This window comes from Ostrinia nubilalis, chromosome 3 (genome assembly GCF_963855985.1).
Source record: "Ostrinia nubilalis chromosome 3, ilOstNubi1.1, whole genome shotgun sequence".
NCBI classification, from domain to species: domain Eukaryota; kingdom Metazoa; phylum Arthropoda; class Insecta; order Lepidoptera; family Crambidae; genus Ostrinia; species Ostrinia nubilalis.
In genome coordinates, this window is record NC_087090.1 from 11259746 (window position 1) to 11282232 (window position 22487).

A 22487-nucleotide genomic window follows, 5' to 3' on the forward strand; every position below is an offset into this window, starting at 1 on the left:
ATTTTACTTATTATATTCTGATTATATAAGCAAATTTATATAAAAAAGTGCGATTACATTTCGAAAATATTTGCTTTTTAAGAAGTTATAGCGATTTGAATTTTCCATCTTCATAGTAGAATGTCTCTAAAGATGCACGTCCCATTCTCATTGGGATATATTCATAAATAATTATGGGGGCTTATTCGCAAGAACAAGGGGCACGCTTTCATCAAAATATAGTGAGATTTGAGAGACGACGTTACCAAGGCCAGCATGTCGATTCTATAAAATTCTAACAAAAACTCCCTTCACCCAACGATGTTCAGAGTCCCTTCACATAAGTTACAAAATGACCTTGATTCGGAATTCTGTAAACATTTCTCAGCGCGAGTGATGAGAAGTGAACAGTGAGGCGGCCTAGGGATTGACACACGCAACAAAAATGTTAGTCGAGTTTTTCGATTCAAGTTTTTTATTTAAAATATTGGGATTTTGGCACAAAACTTGAAGTCATTATTTATTTCTTTAACTTAAATGTCTTAATCTGAACAAATTAAGGCAGATTTTACGTTAAAAACTAGAAATCTCTAATTCATAGCATATACATAATCTGTGCTCTTACAAACGAAACAAAATGTCAAATTTACTTGTTAATTGTTTACGTTTGATGTAAATTGATGTTATTGATGTTTGAGATTGAGAAATTATCATAAAGTAAGTATACATTTGTGTTTGTGAAAGTTTTATACGATATTTTTAAGTTACTTAAGTAATAATCTAATTAATTTAAAATGTTTGTGTCAAATGAGGCACGATCCTCTCACCCATCGTCAGTCCAAGTTGAAACTGTTCGAATTTATGTTAAAAAAAATGAAACCCTGGCTTAGCAAAGGGTTTCTTGAGATACACACCATTGAAGCCATTAAACAGAATAAAAATACCACATAACGAGGTTGGCAGCTTCAGTAGGAGGAACAAGCCGTGCGCTAAACACTATAAACATTACAAACAATGAACAAAGGCCAAGGTTAGTATCCGCTTATCAACATGGTTGACCCACTTAACATTCTTCAAAAGCAAACCACAAGATGTGCAACGAATGTTGGTTTTTTAAGTGTGCTCGTTGGATTCATTAATAGCCCCACCGAAATCGAAATTAAAAGAGTATTGCATGATTTTGTTCTAATTTTTTTTATATTGTAAAGACCAGTCAGATATATAAATTGACAAAAACCACCGAAGTTTGGGACTTTTTTTATTTTTAATGAAATAATCATGAACTACTTGTGCAGTTTATGACAAATTGCTTCAGTAGGTACTTTACTAAAGTGCATTTTATTTAAGCCCAAGTAATAGAGCTGTGGTTGAAACCAACCCACTAAGTTTGTTTCGGATATAGAAAACTTTATCTTGTATGGATGTTATGCCATGCACATACTTATGTCACAAATTCCATTAAAACTTAATACATTATTTTTCATACTGTCTTTTTCAGCATAACATTCCACAACTCCTCCACGTACCTACTGTTACTCCACCGCCGTCTCAACAGCGATCGGAATACGCGATATTTACTGAGAGATTCCTGTGGGTGGTAGGACAGCAGGACTTGCAGACATTGTGTGGAACGCAAAGCGGAAAGAGAAGAGACACTGACTGAAGCCCTGACTGAACTGGGAAAAGGATTGGAAGCTTTAGCAGAAGCTAATAAATGGATTAAAGATAAAATATTACTACAGCTTTATTTGTTTAATTTCTTTACTACATATTTCTATTACTGTGCCCCTCAGAAAGTAATGATAATTAGAGGTAGTCCTAATAATTATTTTAAATACGAAATACATTTATACATAGGTATATTTTTTTATTCAAAATAATTAAGATAAAACAAAAATTTTAATGAAAGTTTGTACATATCCACACTTATTATTCTTTTAGGTACATACATGGAGATGTAAAACGTTTGATTTATAGTTTGCAGAATATGAGTGCTTCTGGGGAATTATCTTCGGTACCACTCACTGGTGTCATTAGGCAGGCGCGTGGAGCATATCCTAAACCACCTAAAAAAAGAACACAAGCATCAATCACACATTACAAAAATTAAAATTGCCTCACATCCTAAGTAGTAGTGACTAACCAAGCAAAACCACTTCATCACCAGCCTTTGTACATCTCTTAAGTGTTTTTTTACTATAGGTAGGTAGATACAGTGATTTAAAATAAATCAGACTTGCATAGCACCACCATTCCACCATATTAAGTTGGATCCGCATTTGACTTATTTAGATCTATAACTGTTATCTGAAAAAAGAAATAATATTAGAAGACACATTCTTCGAGTGGTGAGGTTACAATGACATAAGGGTGAAGAAAGACCTGCTCTATCACACAAGGACATAAGTTATTTATTGTATTAAATATAAGCTTAAGGACTAAATTTCCTTGCTAATGTAACAATATTTATTATGTAATTGTATGTGAATGTACCTATTGTGAACACGTTAGCTTTATATCAAACCCTAGTGGTTTTCAAAGCTATCTAAATGCAACTATCCCAATGTAATTTTCTAAAAAAACTATTACAAAATTGATACCTACCCAATTTACCTACCAATTGCACTTTCTTGCATGGTAACCTTTGCGACAGTAAAAACGTTATCGTTCTCTGCTGGTAAATTTATTAATTACTTTACAGATTACTGCCTTTAGCCAAAAATGACAAGGTGCATAATATCTCTGAAACAAATCATTAAATTTATATTACCTATGGTATTCCAATGAGGACGAAGTATGTAATGAAATACAGACTCTAGCTACTGATACTGTATGAAGCACAGATATATGAAGATCCATGTATTCATTGTTTGAAATCTATTTTAAACTGTGTAATAATATCAATGTAATAAAAAAAATAACTACATAAGCTTACCTTTACTCGAGTTGAAATCCATATTTTGCCTTTAATAAAAAGATTCGTGTCATCCCTAATATGCATAATTTAGTTCAAATAAATATCACAAAACTTATTTTTAACACATTTGAACACTAATAAATGTAATTTTAATGCAATTTTCTAAAACTCCGTCTATTCTCGCTCACAAAATACTAACTTTTTATTTGACATTTTGGAGCGCATTCGAGTGCGAAGTGTGTTTCGGAATGAGGCTGGAATTTCCTTACAGAATGCCACTCAAAACGTCATCCCATACAAAATCTCACGATCAATTAGTTCAACCCGCTGCCGCGCCGACAAGCGTAGCGCTAGAGTAAATTCGTGCCGACGATCGAGTTTATAGAATGCAAATCTAAAAACTCATCGCGGATTTAGTTGCGATGTCTAGGTGAAGGTTTTATAGAATCGCACTGCAGTATACTGAAAGCATGATAGGGTTAGATTTTTATGCGAAAAATCTTCTATGGAACGTGACAGGAAATTAGAACTTTTCATTTTTAATAAATATTTGGACTCTGTTTTAAATTTTCTCTTGTGAGAATGAATCTTAAATGGATGTTTGGTATGTTTTAATAATTAGAAAGAATGAAAGAAAGAAAGAAAAAAATATATTTGGCAACAAATTGAATCATCTCTATGTTCATGTTTCATACATTAATTGATATAAAAGCAAATTCAGAACAATTTTTTGTTGTTATTCTTAATTCTAGGTCATAAAGCAATAAAAATAAGCTATGCATAACCCGTGCGCAAAAATGCTGTAGACAGTTGTTATGAACCAATTTGAACGATTATTTTTTTGTTGAATAGGTATTATCAAAAGGGTGGTTTCATGCGAATTTGAAGAAAATATTTCACCCCCAAGGGTAGAACTTTTTTTTAATTTTTTTTTTGTGTTCCGTGTTCACGCATTTGAAGTCGGTTTTTTTTTTTTTTTAAAGTTATGGTGATTCGTTTTGGAGTTGGTTTTAATTTTTGGTGAAAATTAATTTATTTCATGCCTTTAGTAGACTATAGGTACTCAATAGACCTTGTTGTTGCCACTGAAGGTGCATAGGTACACAGTACATTGATACCATATTTTTCATGTTAAGTGCAAATAAACTTCCCTAAATTACCTAACCATGAAACGTACCTATAGGCTATAATAATTAAAAAATTTCGTCGATAAAAACTGAAATCCTCTTATAAGATGATGAATTTTGGGAGCATGTCATGAAACTAAAATTATTAGCATACAAAAACTTGTTTTAAAAAAAAAGTTTTTTCTTTTAATTTATTTTTTTATTTATGATGCGGAACTTGCTGCGGCGTACACTGGCATTCCAGCTCTATCATCAGATCGACTCCATGTCATCACAATATTGCATTGTCATCCGAATTACATGTATAGCCTGACCAGGAACATAAAAACCCTGGCATAGAGGCGCGTCAATTGCATTTGATAGTGCAACACTGAGTACAGTCGAACCTGTGTTAAATTAATAGGCTAACTTTATGTATCAGGATTCAGGATTACGGGCTAATTTGATATTTTCATAAATGAAAGAAAAAATATTATTATAGGTAACCTGATTTAAATAAATTAAATGAAACCATCAATCGAGCTAGTAGAATTTATTTTATTATTCATCAATAATCAAATTCAGAACTTGAATATTCAACTGCAATGTCTGCTCATGAACGCTTCAAACTCGGTACTTCTTTCCCAATCCCATAAAATTCAACACTTAGAAAGTGACAAAAAAATTTAAAATAGGTAGTTGAAACATACCACAGCTAATTTTCATAGTGGACTGTACTATACGATAAACATGTCAGTCAATTTGACAACCTTTGTCGGAAACATTATTCAATGAAAATATTGTCCGAACCCTTAGTATTTCTCTTCGACAAATACTTTAACACATTGTGAACCACTTTTCTTTCACGACTATAAAAATATTTTAGCAATTTAATTTATAAAACCAATTGCGCACATTTAAAATAAAGTTTGTTTACACTTTACAGCAATAGACTGACATGCAAGGTGACATGTCAATGAAGTTTTCAGTTACTGTTGCCATTAAAAGAAATTAGTACCATTAGTTTTCCGCAACATGGCGAGGGTTTTTATGTTCCTGGTCAGGCTATATATCCAAAATTCTAACTCAATCAGTTGTTGAAGGATTTCTAATAAAAAGACGAGATTAAACACATTTTCAGTTTATTCTTCACAAGTGACACAAAGAGAATGACAATAGACAAAAGAAGAAACATTTGCTTTTTTAAACCATAGACAATACTACTATGTGTTCCAATACCTACAGTTGTCGTCAGGAAGTTGGTCTAACAAATTCAGCTTGCAAGATTCCACCCGAAGTTACCTACATATTACATGTTCAAATTTCGAGAACTGCTGAACCGACAAAAACATTAGAAAATTTACGAAAAAATAAAAAATAAAATATCCCGTACAAAATGTTCATGGATTGTGTTATTTTTACTAAATACCTTTACGCCTGAGTTAAATGACACCGACATCAAGGTTCATCAATTCAAGTTTAAAATAATAGGCAGTAATGTCATGAAAAAAGAGCTTCTATTCTGTATCTACCTATGCCCGTGTAATTTTGATCGGTGTCAAATCGGAGTTTTCGTGCGGGGTGCGCGGGTGTTTCGCGCGGCGTGAAGGTCAAACGCCCAAGGTCATTGAGGACTCTAATCGCCTTAAGGATGCAATCTCTCTAATAAACTTGATAAATCAAATGAAAGGAGGAAAACCATAAAATCTTGAATTACTTTAATTATTTACAGAAAATTGTAAGGTATAGTGGTGATTTTTCGAAAATCTTTAAATGCAGTTCTCTTTCTTTTCAAAAATAAAGGAATGTTGTCTGAGTAAAAATTTCTATCTACAGTAAGAGTACTTTCCCTCCAGGTGGCATTACAAAATTCCATCCTGTCCTGTATCGTTTCCAACATGGCAAAAACGGTATTGACGGTGGCGCCCCCTGTCAATGTCACGGTCAATGAGGGTTTTCGCGAATGAAAAATCCGCCAGATGGCAATACGTAGACGCGAGGTCCAAATGCTGCATGATTGGTTATTTTTGACATGACATTGATAGATATGTCAAAATCCAAAAATCACGCAGCAGTCAGACCCCACATCCACGTCCCGCCATCTAGCGGATCTTTCATTCGCGAAAACCCTCATTCAGTATTTATTATTGGGTCTCTAAACGGGTTACCGTATATAGAGTGTGTATGTGTATACAGGGTGTTAGGTAAATGGGTATATGAGCCGACACTAGCCCATGTTAACATGGACATATAAATGGTATGGTGAAGTCAGAAATTTGATATCATCATTATAATTTTTTTAATTTTCATACAAAATAAATTTTATAAAATCAGAGCCCCGATTACGGTATTTTTTAACGTCAACAATCCAGACACGCTTCTCGATTCTGCGATACGATTGGTCGTTCAACAGCGTACGTCAGCTGTTTTGACCAATCGTATCGCAGAATCAGAAACGCGTCTGGATTGTAGACGTTATAAAAGTTACCGTAATCGGGGCTCTGATTGCTTTATCCCGAGACCAAGTTCTGAACAGCGCCGGTGCACATCGCAGAGAGATGACCGTTTTTTCATGTCAACCTCTCTATGAAATCGTCATTTGACTGGTATCGAAGTCCAGCAAGAGCTCAAAAATGTTCGTAGGATAGCTGTTAGCAAGTGGTCAGTTCGTCTAAGATATAAGCGATAGAATTTGACTCAAAAAAGGCCTGCCACAGGCTCGAAACTGACGGCGGGTCACCGACAAACAAACCTCAAATTAATATGGGCACGTATTACGTTTTTTTATTTTTTTTTCTTAAATTATTCAAGCATCTGAAATTCATCATTTCATGTTGAACTGATGATGGGAGGTAAAACTCCTTAACGTTTACGAGTTGGAGAATAATTCTTTAAATATTACAGGTACGAATAGACCGACATTTGTATTCTTTCAGGTTATTAAGGTTGGCTGATGATGGAAGCCCATCAGATACGGGGGTGTCTGGTGGCGTCTAAAGAGGCCGCGACGGCGCAGCACGTGTCCTGCGTGCCGCTCGCAGGAGGTTGAAGGCGTAATAACGCCTTGGTTGGGCTGGGCTTGGTTTAAGCGAGTGAAATGCCGAGCAGGGAACGCGGACGAATGCTTGAGGCAAAACGCCGATAGTGATGGCCCGCGTTCCCGACTCATATGGCTACCGAGGGCAACGTCAGGTTTTTAGTGGGTAGGCCCTGCCCTTCTGGCAGGGAGAACCCCACATAACCCACTAACCGCCCCCGCGGCTGGTGGGTATACAAATCAATGTATTTTCTGACGAAAAAAAAAAAAAAAAAATGATGGAAGACTGACATTTTAGGTTGCCAATTTACTAACCTGTAATTTGTAGGGAAGATGTTTTTTACACCTAACATGGGAAAAATATTGCGTGGCGCAGCACGGTGTAGGTGGGGAAATTCATATGCCTGAGTGTTCTTAGTTCTTACTCTAAAGGTTCGACCAAAGCAATGCGCCATCGCCATCGCTCTTTTGACAGGGCGCGGTACAGAGCACCACTCGCGGCGTTGACGTCCGCGCATAGCCCGACACAACACCATGTATTTATATTAAGATGCGTATATTTGAATTTCGTATCATAAGATGTTATCTTATTAAATTATTTGCAATATCGCTCAGTATCTTAAGATGCTTAAGATAAATATACAGTGTGAGTCACGTTAAAGTGTACATATGAAAACAGATAAAACTGGACTTATTTTTATCGACAAAAAAGAGGTCAAAAATTTTTTGAGATTTTTTTTAAATTTTTTATAGATTTTTTTTTCTTCCAATTACTTATTGTAAAGAAAACGTAATAACTTTTAAACTAAGCGGTATATCCTGGTAAAATAAAAACAGTAATAATCCCAACTAATATTATAAATGCGAAAGTAACTCTGTCTGTCTGTCTGTCTGTCTGTCTGTCTGTCTGTCTGTTACGCTTTCCCGCTTAAACCTCGCAACCGATTTCCCAACTAATATTATAAATGCGAAAGTAACTCTGTCTGTCTGTCTGTCTGTCTGTCTGTCTGTCTGTCTGTCTGTCTGTCTGTCTGTCTGTCTGTCTGTTACGCTTTCCCGCTTAAACCTCGCAACCGATTTTGATGAAATTTGGCATAGAGATAGTTTGAGTCCCGGGAAAGAACATAGGATAGTTTTTATCCCGGTTTTTGAAACAGGGACGCGCGCGATAAAGTTTTTCTGTGACAGACAAAATTCCACGCGGGCGAAGCCGCGGGCGGAAAGCTAGTGCTAAATAACAGGCGATATTGAAAAAATACATAAAATACCCAGAAAATGCCAACAATTAATAAAAAATGAGACTTTTTGACAAAAATCTGCTTAAAAATTCGTATTTTTTTGGTTATTTGATAAATTTCTCAAAAAAATGCCCCTATAACAGGTGGTTTTTATTACTTCGTATTATTCTCTATCGTATTATCTTTGTAAACCCAAAAATCGCATGTCTCTATCCCTATCACAACATTTGCTATGATCGTTTGAACAAAGGCCTGCCACAACATTATTCTCCGCTACAGGTAGAGACAATTTTAATTTTAACTAAAATGCTTATTTTACTTCGAAATCTTTTGTTTTTATTTGAAATCTAACTTGTCTTTATCAAAGTTACAAATCTAGAGCCATTTTCAGTTTCGTTGTTAACGAAGCGTTGAATGGCGCGCCCGGAGAGGCTTACTTCAAATAATCATTGCAAACGTTGTGATAGGGATAGAGACATGCGATTTTTGGTTTTACGAAGTTAATACGACAGAGAATAATACAAAGTAATAAAAACCACCGGTTATAGGGGCATTTTTTGGAGAAATTTATCAAATAACCAAAAAAACACGAATTTTTAAGGAGATTTTTTTCAAAAAGTATCATTTTTTATTATTTGTTGGCCTTTTTTGTGTATTTTATGTATTTTTTTAGTATCGCCTGTTATTTAGCATTATTACTGTTTTTATTTTATCAGGATATAACGCTTAGTTTAAAAGTTATTACGTTTTCTTTACAATAACTAATTGGAAGAAAAAAAATTCGATAAAAAATTAAAAAAAAATCTCAAAAATTTTTTGACCTCTTTTTTGTCGATAAAAATAGGTCTAGTTTCATCTATTTTCATATGTACACTTTAACGTGACTCACACTGTATATTAAGTTCGTCGTGTGTGATGGTTCATAGGATTTCTATGGTGAGCGATATTCTAAAATATGCTCTAAGATAATATATTATATTTTATATTATCTTGGCCGTGTGTGACGCGCTTCATTTTTATACAAGTGTATCAAATACATGTAGAAACACACAAACTTGCAGCTATCGAAAAACAATACAAACAAAGGGCATCATCCACGTTTCATATATTTTTGGTCCAAAATCAAAAGTGCCGGCCAACAAAAAAAAGTGCTGCATTCTGACAGAATACGTCTGCCTTATAGTTCCAAAATACTGGACTGTCCTGTCGATGACATTGACAGTGGGGCGCCACTGTCAATACCGGATCGCTGGTTCAGATTTTTGCCATGTTGGAAACCATATAGTTGAACGATGGTAGCGCCCCCCTGTCATTGAGTTTGGTGGGACAGTTCAGCGTGGGTCATCTATAGCATTTGTTACTATGGCACCAAAGCCGTAGCTCCACTGTGCGTCTAGTATTTGAGATCTAAAAGTCATCGACTATTCATACATTTTTTGTTCAAAATCAAAAATGTCGGCCAATAAAAAAAAGTGCTGTATTCTGACAGAATACGTCCGCCTTAGCATTTGTTACTATGACACTAAAGCTGTAGCACCACTGTGCGTCGTAGCATTTGAGATCAAAGTCAGTCGTTTCATATATTTTTAGAACTCAAATACTACGATGCACAGTGGTGCTACAGCTTTGGTGCCATAGTAATAAATGCTAAGGCGGACGTATTCTATCAGAATACAGCACTTTTATTTTTTGGCCGGCATTTTTGATCTTGGACCAAAATGGATGATGTCCTTTAAAGTAATAAAAACCCTCTGTTGACTTGTCGGTTGCCTTAACTGAATGCCAGCGCCGGCGCCGTTTTGACTGCCGGCAGCGTATCACGTGGTATCACCGCCGGTTTCCAATGGCGATATTTTTGGGAACCGGCGCCGGCAGCGGAGGCACTCCCTTTCTTATTTCATCCTTTTTATTTGGTGGCAATGCAGATTTCTACAAGCCGTAAAACTTTAAAAAAAGATGTAATGACAGTGACAGATGATAAATCTGTGAAGCTGAGCTGACAGACAACTGTCAGTGTCAATACCTGTCATAGCTGTGCGGCAGTAGGTACGTACTTTGGCCGAAAGAATTGAAACCCTCCTCGTGTATGTAATTAATACATTTTTATAATTTCTATTTCACTTGGTCCAAAAAAACGATATTACTCATATCAAGATTTAAAAAAGTGTAACAAAAATTATAGTATGTAGTATGAAACAAATTACCAGACTTTGCTTTCATAATTTTTAATCCAAACACTAAAAATGCAAAACGTGAATGAAATATTAACTCCAGGAAGTAATAAAGATCCTACCGATTTTGTGGATGCATTCAGTTCGATTAATGAAAGACCAGTTGATGACATATCCTTGGAGTTCTTCTACAGGCCGCATACTATTACTCTCCTGGCAGTGTCCATTGCATCAGTTATCTATTCAGCGTTTGTCAGGTGAGTGACACTTAATATTTTGTCCTAGCTAGACCCTTCTTAGAACTTTAACAACTTTTTAATAATAAAGTATTAAAATGACAAAATTCCAGTTGGTTACTCAGTAACTTATCTATAGGAATTCTCATAAATTTTTCTAAGGCTTTATATGCAAAGTTTTTATAATAATTCAATATTAAACAATGTACTAGTGCTTTCACATTAGGGCATTAGAAGCACAACAGCAGTTTTTACAATGTGTATAGGCATGCATCCGCTGTCACATAGTATGAGATTTTCGGCAGCGCGTCTGTTGCGTGTTTGTCGCGCTGCTAAATCGCCTAAATGTGAAAGCGCTCTAAAGAATGTAATCTGTTTTGTTTTCCAAATAAATAAATATTTTATTACTGTACAAAATCAGCTTAGATACATGTCGCAGTCGGATTGTATAATCTACCGTTTTACATTACAGCTAGGCATTTTCCATTACAGCTCTGTTTTGTAATACGGCGGTTCAACGTTTAGCTTGATTATCATTGCTATACGTTCTTCAATACGGCAGCCCACATTTAGCCGTATCATACTACTATTTAAATTTTAGGGTGACCATACTTACAAAATAAAACAATGTTTAATGAAAACAAATTTTAATAAGACAGATTTTAAGAATTATTATCCTTGTTACAGTATACTAAATAATAGATATATTTGGCTTCAGTAATTTTTTTACTTATACAGGGTGTGGCGTAAATAGTGGTCCAAAGCAGGGTTCGAAAGGATAATTATCAATGATAATTATCACAATAATTATCTTAATAATAGGTGGATTATCTTGATAATAATAGGTGGATATAATTATCGGTTGATAACAGGGTTCGAAAATATCCGATATTTATTATAAATATCAAAATATCGGATATTTATGATATATATCCGATATACAGGGTGTTAGGTAAATGGGTATATGAGCCGACACTAGCCCATGTTAACATAGGCATATAAATGGTATGGTGAAGTCAGAAATTTGATATCATGATTTTAATTTTTTTAATTTTCATACAAAATAAATTTTACAAAATCCGATTTGTATGAAAATTAAAATAGTCAAAATGAAGATATCAATTTTCTGACTTCACCATACCATTTATATGACCATGTTAACATGGGCTAGTGTCGGCTCATATACCCATTTACCTAACATCCTGTATATCAACTTTGATATATATCAATTTTGTATGAAAGCCATAGTATTATTTTATTGTATTATTCATGAATACTATTGCATATGTGTTACATAAACATGTTTTTAAAACTTTAAATCAGACAAATAAAACAAAAACATAAAATATTCTTTTAAATACGGCAAAATCAACTAAAAAAATAAAAATCTTATGTCAAAAAGTACAAATACAGTAACAAAGGACAATGACCAAAAATGTGTGGAGTGTGGTCCAAATGTCCACCACTAACGAGACCTATGTAGTAAAATAGTCTACTAAATACTGATTCATTATAACCAAATCGCAATCAAAAATTCTCGCTAAAAGAAAAAAAAATAAGCTCAGTAGAAAGACAACAATATTGGAATTATGGTCGGGTGGTCGCTCCTCCGCCCCTATTGGTTGTAGGGTGATGTTATATAACCTAAAACCATCCTTGATAAATGGGCTATCCATAACAAAAATAATTTTTCAAATCGGACCAGTAGTTCCTGAGATAAGCGCGTAAACTACTACAATTTTTCATACGGTCATAAGTTTTTACTGACAGCTTATTTTTTTTTCGTGCCATACTGAAAGTTAATCTCTATTTAATGGACTATAAGCCAATATAGGTCTCATTAGTGGTGGACATTTGGACCACTTTTGGTCATTGTCCTTTTAAAAGTTGATATATATCATCAAAACCGGCTTGATATATATCGGATATATGTATATCCGATTTATATATCCTCGAACCCTGGTTGATAATAACAAAAAAATGCGCTCATGAAAGTGAACTGTATTCGAAGTTTTCGAACGTGTATTTCCGCACTCGCGTCTAGTGGTGGACGTTTTTTAACATACCTACATACGGATTGGTCAAAACAGTTGACGTCAGCTGTTTTGACCAATCGTATTGCAGAATCGAAGAAGCGCGTCTGTATTGGAGACGTTCAAAATTACCGTAATCGGGGCCCTGCAACAATCACTCGTTAACTAGCTTCAAAATATTTATCTATTTTCCACAACGCTTTATGCAACTAGCTATGGATAACTTGACAACAATCAGTAACCAAAAACATAAAGCAACATTCTCAATGTAACATCAGAATTTCGTTTTCTTATGAAACAATATGACAAATGTATTGTTATGTTGATAATTATCCGATAATTATCTCATAATTATCACGAAGTAGTTATCTTGATAATTTCGAACCCTGGTCCAAAGCATAGGAGTCGATACACTGTACACTGAGGTACCACATACCAGTATTAAAAAAAAAGAATTGTCACGGATGTTAAAAAAAATATTATTTTCAAAATTGGTTCCTTGCGTTACAAGTCTATACTTCTAACTAATATTATAAATGTGAAAGTAACTCTGTCTGTCTCGCTTTCACGCCTAAACCACTGAACCGATTTTGATTAAATTTGGCAGGGAGATAGTTTGAGTCCCGGGAAAGGACATAGGATAGTTTTTATCCCGGTTTTTGAAAAAGGGACGCGCGCGATAAAGTTTTTCTGTGAAAGACAAAATTCCACGCTGGCGGAAAGCTAGTATGAGGTCATTCCGTTTATGCCCGATGTCCCCCACTATTTAATTTTGTCCACCACTGGTGGACATCGAGAAAAAAAGTTGCAATGTCCACCAGTGGGGGACAGCGCTACTTAAATCTTCCCGTTGGACCCGGAACTTTTTTGGTTTCGATGTCCACTACTGAGGGACAGAGCAACTCATTTCTTCTCAGTGTCCACCAGTAGGGCCCAACGGGAAGATTTCAGCGCTGTCCCCCACTAGTGGACATTGCAACTTTTTTTCTCGATGTCCACCAGTGGTGGACAATTAGTGGGGGACATCGGGAATAAACGGGTCATTCCATCGTTTCGGGTGTTACGTTCGTACTTCTAGTCCAGTCATTTAAGCTTAAATTAGGTAAGAATCTCGGAATTCGAGATACCCAGCTGTAAGTCTGTAAATACTTGTATATTGACACCCTAAAAGTTGTCTCAAAACCTACATATGGTAGGGTGTAAGCAACTATTAAATTTTAAGGTCAAAGGTCACAAAAATCGTTTTTTTTTTGCGCTTTTTTTGGAAATATCTCATTTCTTATGGGTTTTTTGCTATTTGTATTTATTATCAATATTGTAGAATACTAAATTCTCTACAAATTTTGTTCAAAAAAATTTTTTATACGGTGCACAGTATGTTATGAGACTGTATTGACATTCGATTTACAGTCAGACTGTAATTGTCCACCACTGGTGGACATCGAGAAAAAAAGTTGCAATGTCCACTAGTGGGGGACAGCGCTGAAATCTTCCCGTTGGGCCCTACTGGTGGACACTGAGAAGAAATGAGTTGCTCTGTCCCTCAGTAGTGGACATCGAAACCAAAAAAGTTCCGGGTCCAACGGGAAGATTTAAGTAGCGCTGTCCCCCACTGGTGGACATTGCAACTTTTTTTCTCGATGTCCACCAGTGGTGGACAAAATTAAATAGTGGGGGACATCGGGCATAAACGGAATGACCTCATACTAGCTTTCCGCCAGCGTGGAATTTTGTCTTTCACAGAAAAACTTTATCGCGCGCGTCCCTTTTTCAAAAACCGGGATAAAAACTATCCTATGTCCTTTCCCGGGACTCAAACTATCTCCCTGCCAAATTTAATCAAAATCGGTTCAGTGGTTTAGGCGTGAAAGCGAGACAGACAGAGTTACTTTCACATTTATAATATTAGTTAGAAGTATAGACTTGTAACGCAAGGAACCAATTTTGAAAATAATATTTTTTTTAACATCCGTGACAATTCTTTTTTTTTAATACTGGTATGTGGTACCTCAGTGTGTAAACAAATCTAGGAAGTCGAATTTAGCCTACCTTTAATAATTTTCTCATCGATTTGAAACCTATGTACAGTTTGTCTATAAAGTCGTGACATAAAATGAGGGCGCTTTTTTTCTTCATGTAGCAACCCTATACAATTTGACCAAATGAGTTTGATACTAGGGCAATTTAGTTAAGGGTAGATTTTTCTATCCTTAGATATCTTTTGACTGATCAATAAACTTGTCATTTTGACATATTTTCCATACTGAAACTGTCAATGTGCCAATCTTATTCCTTAGTTAAAAGTTATCCGACGATTGAAAAATCAGCCCTTAACCAATTTAGACGACGATATTTTGTTTTTGTTTTTATACAGTAGGTACCTAATACCTATGCTTATGAGAGGTTTTACCAAGCATTTTTGTTGAATCAGCATAATAAAAAATGCATTATACATAGTTAATAAGGACATTTATTAATCACTTTCATCATCGGATTCCAAATTTTCGATGTTATGAAAAGTTTCGTTGCCACTTTCATAAGCAGCGCTGTCATCATTCACATCATCATCTTCGCTGCTGTTATTATCGCCTAAGCAAATAACCAATTGTCTTGGTACAGGTCCATAAATATAATGGAAGGCTCATGAAGATTTGGTATTAGTTTTTCTTTAATCCACTTCGTGAAGTTATGCGCATTCATTTCTGAATGGTAGTCTTCCAAATTATTTCTGCCAGTGAATATGAGGAGGCAGTTTGGCACAAACCCCTTTTCGCTTCCAGCATGGACTATGATGTAACGCTTTCCTTTGAAAATGTATTTTGTGATGCCTTTGATGTTTAGAGATTGCGAACATTTTGTGACCTGGTGGAAAAATAAATAGATTCTTGTTAGTGAAAATTTTATAAAATTATACATCTACAGGGTGTTAGGTAAATGGGTATATGAGCCGACACTAGCCCATGTTAACATGGTCATATAAATGGTATGGTGAAGTCAGAAATTTGATATCATCATTTTAATTTTTTTAATTTTCATACAAAATAAATTTTATAAAATTCGATTTGTATGAAAATTAAAATAATTAAAATGAAGATATCAATTTTCTGACTTCACCATACCATTTATATGACCATGTTAACATGGGCTAGTGTCGGCTCATATACCCATTTACCTAACACCCTGTATACTCATATTATTAAGAAGAAAGATTTCATTTTTGGTTTGTTTGGATGGGGGTTTAAGGGTGTATAAGAGGGAGGGGGAGGGTGCAATTAAAATTATTTCATTATTACAATCTAAAAAAAACTGCTTAACATAGTCTATAATATTATATAGGTTACCTTGTATGAAGAATGAATATAGCTCACATCAAACAAAAAACATGCAAAAGATGAAAAATGTTATTAACTTACCTCTTTTTGTACCATGTAAAAAATTATATTTTTTGGCGCAGAGCACAAATATTAAAATTATCCATTTCTTTCTTTGGTTGGCCTTGCCTGTGTTTCCCAGGAGTTCTAAATTTTCCATTATTCTGAAAACCTTCATTGACTATGCGCTTAACTGTACTCTCTGATTTTCCTGAAAAAAAAAATTCAAAGTTTTAAGGGATGGAAAGAATAACTACAATACCTAACTAATATTATTTATTGTTAAAGATTTACCAACAAGATATCATTTCACATGCATTTAATAATAAGAGCTAAATCATAATCATAAAAAAATATTTCAACAAATTATTATTTTTGTAGACGGACAACTTGATGTGAAAGTGATGTCATACAGTTATCAATGGCCAAAGCGAACGGGTAATATAGATATGAAGCAATTAATTCAAATTCAAAATTCGTAGAAAACTTGACTGAATTAATATATCAAAAGAAATGGTCGTACTACAATATTACGTACTTACAATGAAAATTTAACCTAAAAATGTCCTATGTAAACAATGCCTGTTTTGGTCACCAAATCGCAAAATGCAGTAAATTTGTTACTTTAGGTAGATTATAAACAAGCAGTAACACGATTACGTACCCGTCAAAGATGCTGTTCGCCCATAAAAAACATCAAAATCCCACAAAATTTGACCAGCTTGGTACTCCGCGGAACATTGCTGGAAAACTTTAAAAATCACTTTCCGCGTGGCACTCCAATTTACTTTACTCATTGTTTATACTTTTCTTCGTAGCTGAGTAATAATTTACAGGAGATTAGTCAAACAATAAAAACCACAAAATGAAAATCGTTCCACAACTTGTTCTCGATGACAGCTGATGTACATATGTTTGGTGATCTTTGGTGTTGCCAGACACATGAATAATGTTAGTTCCTCAAACATTCATGTCACATGAATGTTAATATTTTAATTTTCATACAAATCGAATTTTATAAAATTTATTTTGTATGAAAATTAAAAAAATTAAAATGATGATATCAAATTTCTGACTTCACCATACCATTTATATGACCATGTTAACATGGGCTAGTGTCGGCTCATATACCCATTTACCTAACACCCTGTAGATGTATAATTTTATAAAATTTTCACTAACAAGAATCTATTTATTTTTCCACCAGGTCACAAAATGTTCGCAATCTCTAAACATCAAAGGCATCACAAAATACATTTTCAAAGGAAAGCGTTACATCATAGTCCATGCTGGAAGCGAAAAGGGGTTTGTGCCAAACTGCCTCCTCATATTCACTGGCAGAAATAATTTGGAAGACTACCATTCAGAAATGAATGCGCATAACTTCACGAAGTGGATTAAAGAAAAACTAATACCAAATCTTCATGAGCCTTCCATTATATTTATGGACCTGTACCAAGACAATTGGTTATTTGCTTAGGCGATAATAACAGCAGCGAAGATGATGATGTGAATGATGACAGCGCTGCTTATGAAAGTGGCAACGAAACTTTTCATAACATCGAAAATTTGGAATCCGATGATGAAAGTGATTAATAAATGTCCTTATTAACTATGTATAATGCATTTTTTATTATGCTGATTCAACAAAAATGCTTGGTAAAACCTCTCATAAGCATAGGTATTAGGTACCTACTGTATAAAAACAAAAACAAAATATCGTCGTCTAAATTGGTTAAGGGCTGATTTTTCAATCGTCGGATAACTTTTAACTAAGGAATAAGATTGGCACATTGACAGTTTCAGTATGGAAAATATGTCAAAATGACAAGTTTATTGATCAGTCAAAAGATATCTAAGGATAGAAAAATCTACCCTTAACTAAATTGCCCTAGTATCAAACTCATTTGGTCAAATTGTATAGGGTTGCTACATGAAGAAAAAAAGCGCCCTCATTTTATGTCACGACTTTATAGACAAACTGTACATAAGTTTCAAATCGATGAGAAAATTATTAAAGGTAGGCTAAATTCGACTTCCTAGATTTGTTTACATACTTTTTTAGTTAGTTACTTACATACAACTTAAGTTAATATAAGAGTGTTAAAAAAGAAAAAAGACTCGACTTGAGAACCTCCTCCTTTTTTTTAAGTCGGTTAAAAACAATGTGAATGTGACTTTTTAGAACCTTCAACACTATGCACATAACAGGCGGGATTCGAAACTTTTTAGACATGAATTATTCCTTCCAAAATTGTCGACCCTAGACGCGTAAAAATTTTATTAAGACGTTTTATGTTTTTTCTCAAATATATCACTGAGTTTAAAGCTGATTTTATAAATACAATTAGATTAAATATCAGACTATATCTTGCAATTAAAAATGTTTGCATATATTAAGGTATAATTGAGAAAAAAAATAAAAACAAAAATCACTAAAATCATTTTTCCTAATTAACTGAATGCGTTTACGAAGCACTTAATACGCTTATTACGTGTAGTTTTAAGAGCTCTATGAAGTATTATAACAATTCTGAATTAAATGTTATTAGTTAACGAGTGAGAATATTTTTGCATAATTTTGAAGTAAAAAAATAGGTAACTTTGAATTTTTATACCGCGAAAACTACGTGGAATTTTCAAACGGGAGTTTTACTATCATGTTTGTATAACTGAGCTCTATACGTTTCATCAAATCAATGAGAATGTCCGTTTATACAGTCCCATAACACACTGTGCGGTGAACCGTTTTCGAGATAGAGGGCGGCCGCTAGTACTTATCCTCCTGAGACCCCCGGTGTCACTCGTGACACTTGAGTATATATTTTTTTTACAGCGCCATTTATTGATATTTATAAAAATTAACAAAAGTGTGTGAAACGTTGGAATATATCACATATCCAAAAAATTGCTATGCCTCGCACGAAAGGGTTTTTGATTTTGTAAACATTCATTGAAATTTTGAATTCGCGCGACCTCCGACATGACACATTCCAAGAAAAGAAAATATTATTTAAAACATTTTTTTTTATAATGTTTTGTGTTTTCTGCGTGCTACGGTAATATATATATCTCTCAGATTGTGCGATAAAACTATTAAAATGTCTCTATTGTAATAAGTGTTTTCGTCAATTAATTCGAGTGTCACTGGTGACACTTTGGGCACTCGTGACTTGAAATATGGTCCTTTTTAGGATTGTCTGATGGTAACGTCAAGTCAATGTTATGCAACTTTGATGAGACAGATGATGAAAAAATTGATGCTCCGTCCTCAGAGCAGACCCTGGATATCATCTAAGACCAGAGTACTTGTCAATACCAATCAAATGAGTCAAAACTCGACAGAGTTACATCGTTTAGTCACAGAGTTTCTATGGCTACCTTCCGTCTCCATCATCAGATCAGCTCCATGACCTCATTATATTGAAGTTTCATCTGAGTTACATGTCTATGCAAAATTTCAGCTCAATCGGTTGGCAGGAAGTAGCTCTAATTCAGCTTCCAAAATTTTACTCAAACATACATGCACACAACTTTGCAAGTTAAATTAAAGTTTTTAATAACAAGTTCAATAAAAGCTGTTAAAAATTAAATCTTATATGATTCTAAACAATTGCAGATCAATTTGAAACTAAAAACACAAATTTTGCCATACCTGAAGTAATTAAAATATTAATTAATTCAAGCCCGTTTTAATGTCTTTAAAACCCGTAGTGTCACTGGTGACACCCCCCATTTTGGCGTATGTAGGGGGGCTAGATTTTTTTTCGCATTTTTTGTTAGTTGTACATATGAAACTTAGCCTGCCTTCCAAAATTCAAGACAATCCGACAATTTTTAGGGGTCTGGGTCTCAGGAGGTTATAATAAATCTGTAGAGAGGTCAATGAAGAATGTTCACTAATTTTGTTTTTTAGCTTTCTGTATTCTCTGTTAAAAATAAAAAATACACGTGAAAGAATTATTTCGATACGTCAATTAGTTTCCAAGATATTGAATTTTAAAAGTGCGGGCGGCGGCCGGCCCGCCATTTTATGCGCGTGACGTCATATTACAGTGACTGGCTCATATTTGTATGGGTGGAATCTTGCAAGCTGAATTAAGACCTACATCCAGGCAACCAATTAAGCTGAAATTTCGCAAACACATGTGATTTGGATGACCATGCAATATTATGATGACATGGAGCTGATCTGATGATGGAGCTGGAAGGTGGCCATAGGAACTCTATAATAAAACGACTTAAATGCATCGAGTTTGGGCTCGTTCGTTTTGTATTGATGAGTCTTTTAATTCTATATAGTAATCAGGGTCTAATGATGAAGCTGGAAGGTAATTCGCAATAAAACGACACAATCGCATCAAGTTTGGGTTTGGTTCAATTTTAATTTCTGTGATGGGTCTGGATGTTAATATGTATGATAAGTTTGTATTTACAAAAGAAAATGTATTTAAGTATGTTTATATCCGTTTTCTAGTGAGCGGACACTGTGAATGTACGTCACGCGGGGTCACGTGACCATCGGCGGGACTCAATATTTAAGCGAACTTTGAATGCCTATAAAATCATAACTACTGGGTATTTTTGAATGAAATAAAAACTAATGTATTTGTAAATGTAAAAGCTTAACTTTAACATAGGTTTCAAGTGATTTTGCATACCTAGTAACATTCTCAATTCTATACATGAAATATATTTTCAAAATAACTATCAGGGGGTGATTAGTGATCGATACTGATGCCAAAAATGCAATCAGTAAAATTTTTGTCTGTCTGTCTGTCCGTCTGTATGTTCCTTATAGAAACAAAAACTACTCGACGGATTTTAACGAAACTTGGTACAATTATTCTTCATACACCTGGGCAGGTTATAATATACTTAGGAATTCCCACGGGAACAGGATTTAGCGGGAAAATTCTTTTGTATGAAAAATATAAACGCTTAACGGAAGTTAGACGCTTGAAATTTGGCATGTAGGTACCTTAGTAAACTTAAAGCTTATTTACAACAAGGAATTCCCGAAATTCCCACGGGAATTAGCGGGAAAATCCTTTTTATGAAAAATCTAAACCGCTTACGTTGACCTGAAGTGATGCAGTGACCGCGCGCTCTCCGCCCTCTATCTCGAAAACGGTTCACCGTATAAAAAAATTTTTTAAGCAAAATTTGTAGAGAATTTAGTATTCTACAATATTGATAATAAATACAAATAGCAAAAAAACCCATAGGAAATGAGATATTTCTAAAAAAAGCGCAAAAAACCGATTTTTGTGACCGTTGACCTTGAAATTTAATAGTTGCTTACACCCTACCATATGTAGGTTTTGAGACAACTTTTAGGGTGTCAATATACACGTATTTACAGACTTACAGCTGGGTATCTCGAATTCCGAGGTGAACTTACTATAATGACTGGACTATTCGTACACACATATACAACAATTTCATGTATTTTGAAATAGTATTTTAATAATTTTAGTTTTCCTCAGAATATAGCTTTTTCTATTGTTTTTGGCTTGAAATAGCATTACTTTAATTTCTAATTACGATATTTATTGGAAATGTCAAACATCGACACTTTTTAGCAATACCTTAATTTAGTGTTAAGTCGACTTTTCAAAAAAGTCTTAAATTGAGAAATATGACTCCTTTTCCGAAGCCAGCGCTAGTGGGAGGTCAAAGGAACCTCACAGTAATACTTTTTCACTTCTCCAAGCAATACACACACATTATCGACATTTAAATAAAAATGTAATGCCTGAAACGTTTCGGGTGTTACAGTTTATAATCAAGAAAGAAACATACAAAATTAGTATCATGCTCAGATATTAGTAAATCATTACTACCATGATCTTACTTTTACCAAATATTGTTACCCTAATCCATGTGTAAGGTACAATAATAAAACAAATACCTGTTTTTCTGTTTCGGGTGTTACATCGCCGAAGTAACAAGAAAACACACTTAAAACTTGATGATTATCAATTTTTTTGGGACTATGACGCTATCTACCAATACTATGATAAATACCCTCGAATCATATTATAGTGGCAAAACGTTTCACAGATTGATAGTTTTTTTTAATCGTATTACCAATAATTAGAGAAAAAATGATCATTCAGACAGTTGACTTAAGTATAAGACTTTGAAGTCTAATAACTTAAAAATTACTTGTTTCTTTCAGATTTTTTTTGTTGCACATTATAATTTGGAATGTTTACTTTCAAAATTCATCAGATTTAATGCGAAAAGAACATATTTAGTTTTTCACCCTCGGTAACATTTGTCATGGAAGTTATAATTTTAAAAAATTGACGGTATTTTTTATGCAGTTTCTTTTGAGTTATTGCTGCTGATTACATGTACTTAGTATTACAATCATTTTTTTTTTTCAAACTG

At 34.3% G+C, this 22487-nt stretch overlaps 1 protein-coding gene and 2 long non-coding RNA genes across 3 annotated transcripts in view; 2 read left to right on the forward strand and 1 right to left on the reverse strand.

The window, feature by feature from the left end:
- The first annotated feature begins 705 nt into the window (after positions 1-705).
- Positions 706-1721, forward strand: LOC135088327 (uncharacterized). Its single transcript, XR_010261015.1, has 2 exons — positions 706-1009; positions 1478-1721. It is a non-coding gene; the product is annotated as an uncharacterized LOC135088327 (long non-coding RNA).
- An 89-nt stretch (positions 1722-1810) lies between these two features.
- Positions 1811-3321, reverse strand: LOC135088328 (uncharacterized). Its single transcript, XR_010261016.1, has 4 exons — positions 2915-3321; positions 2584-2721; positions 2123-2286; positions 1811-2045 (listed from the first exon to the last, which is right to left on the reverse strand). It is a non-coding gene; the product is annotated as an uncharacterized LOC135088328 (long non-coding RNA).
- Positions 3322-10298: 6977 nt separating this feature from the next.
- The window catches only part of LOC135087932 (phosphatidylserine synthase), a 40738-nt gene continuing 28549 nt past the window's right edge, over positions 10299-22487 (forward strand). The window contains exon 1 of the mRNA XM_063982791.1: positions 10299-10705. Coding sequence (XP_063838861.1) covers positions 10521-10705 — 185 coding nt within the window. The 5' untranslated portion in view covers positions 10299-10520. The remainder of the gene's footprint in view (positions 10706-22487) is intronic.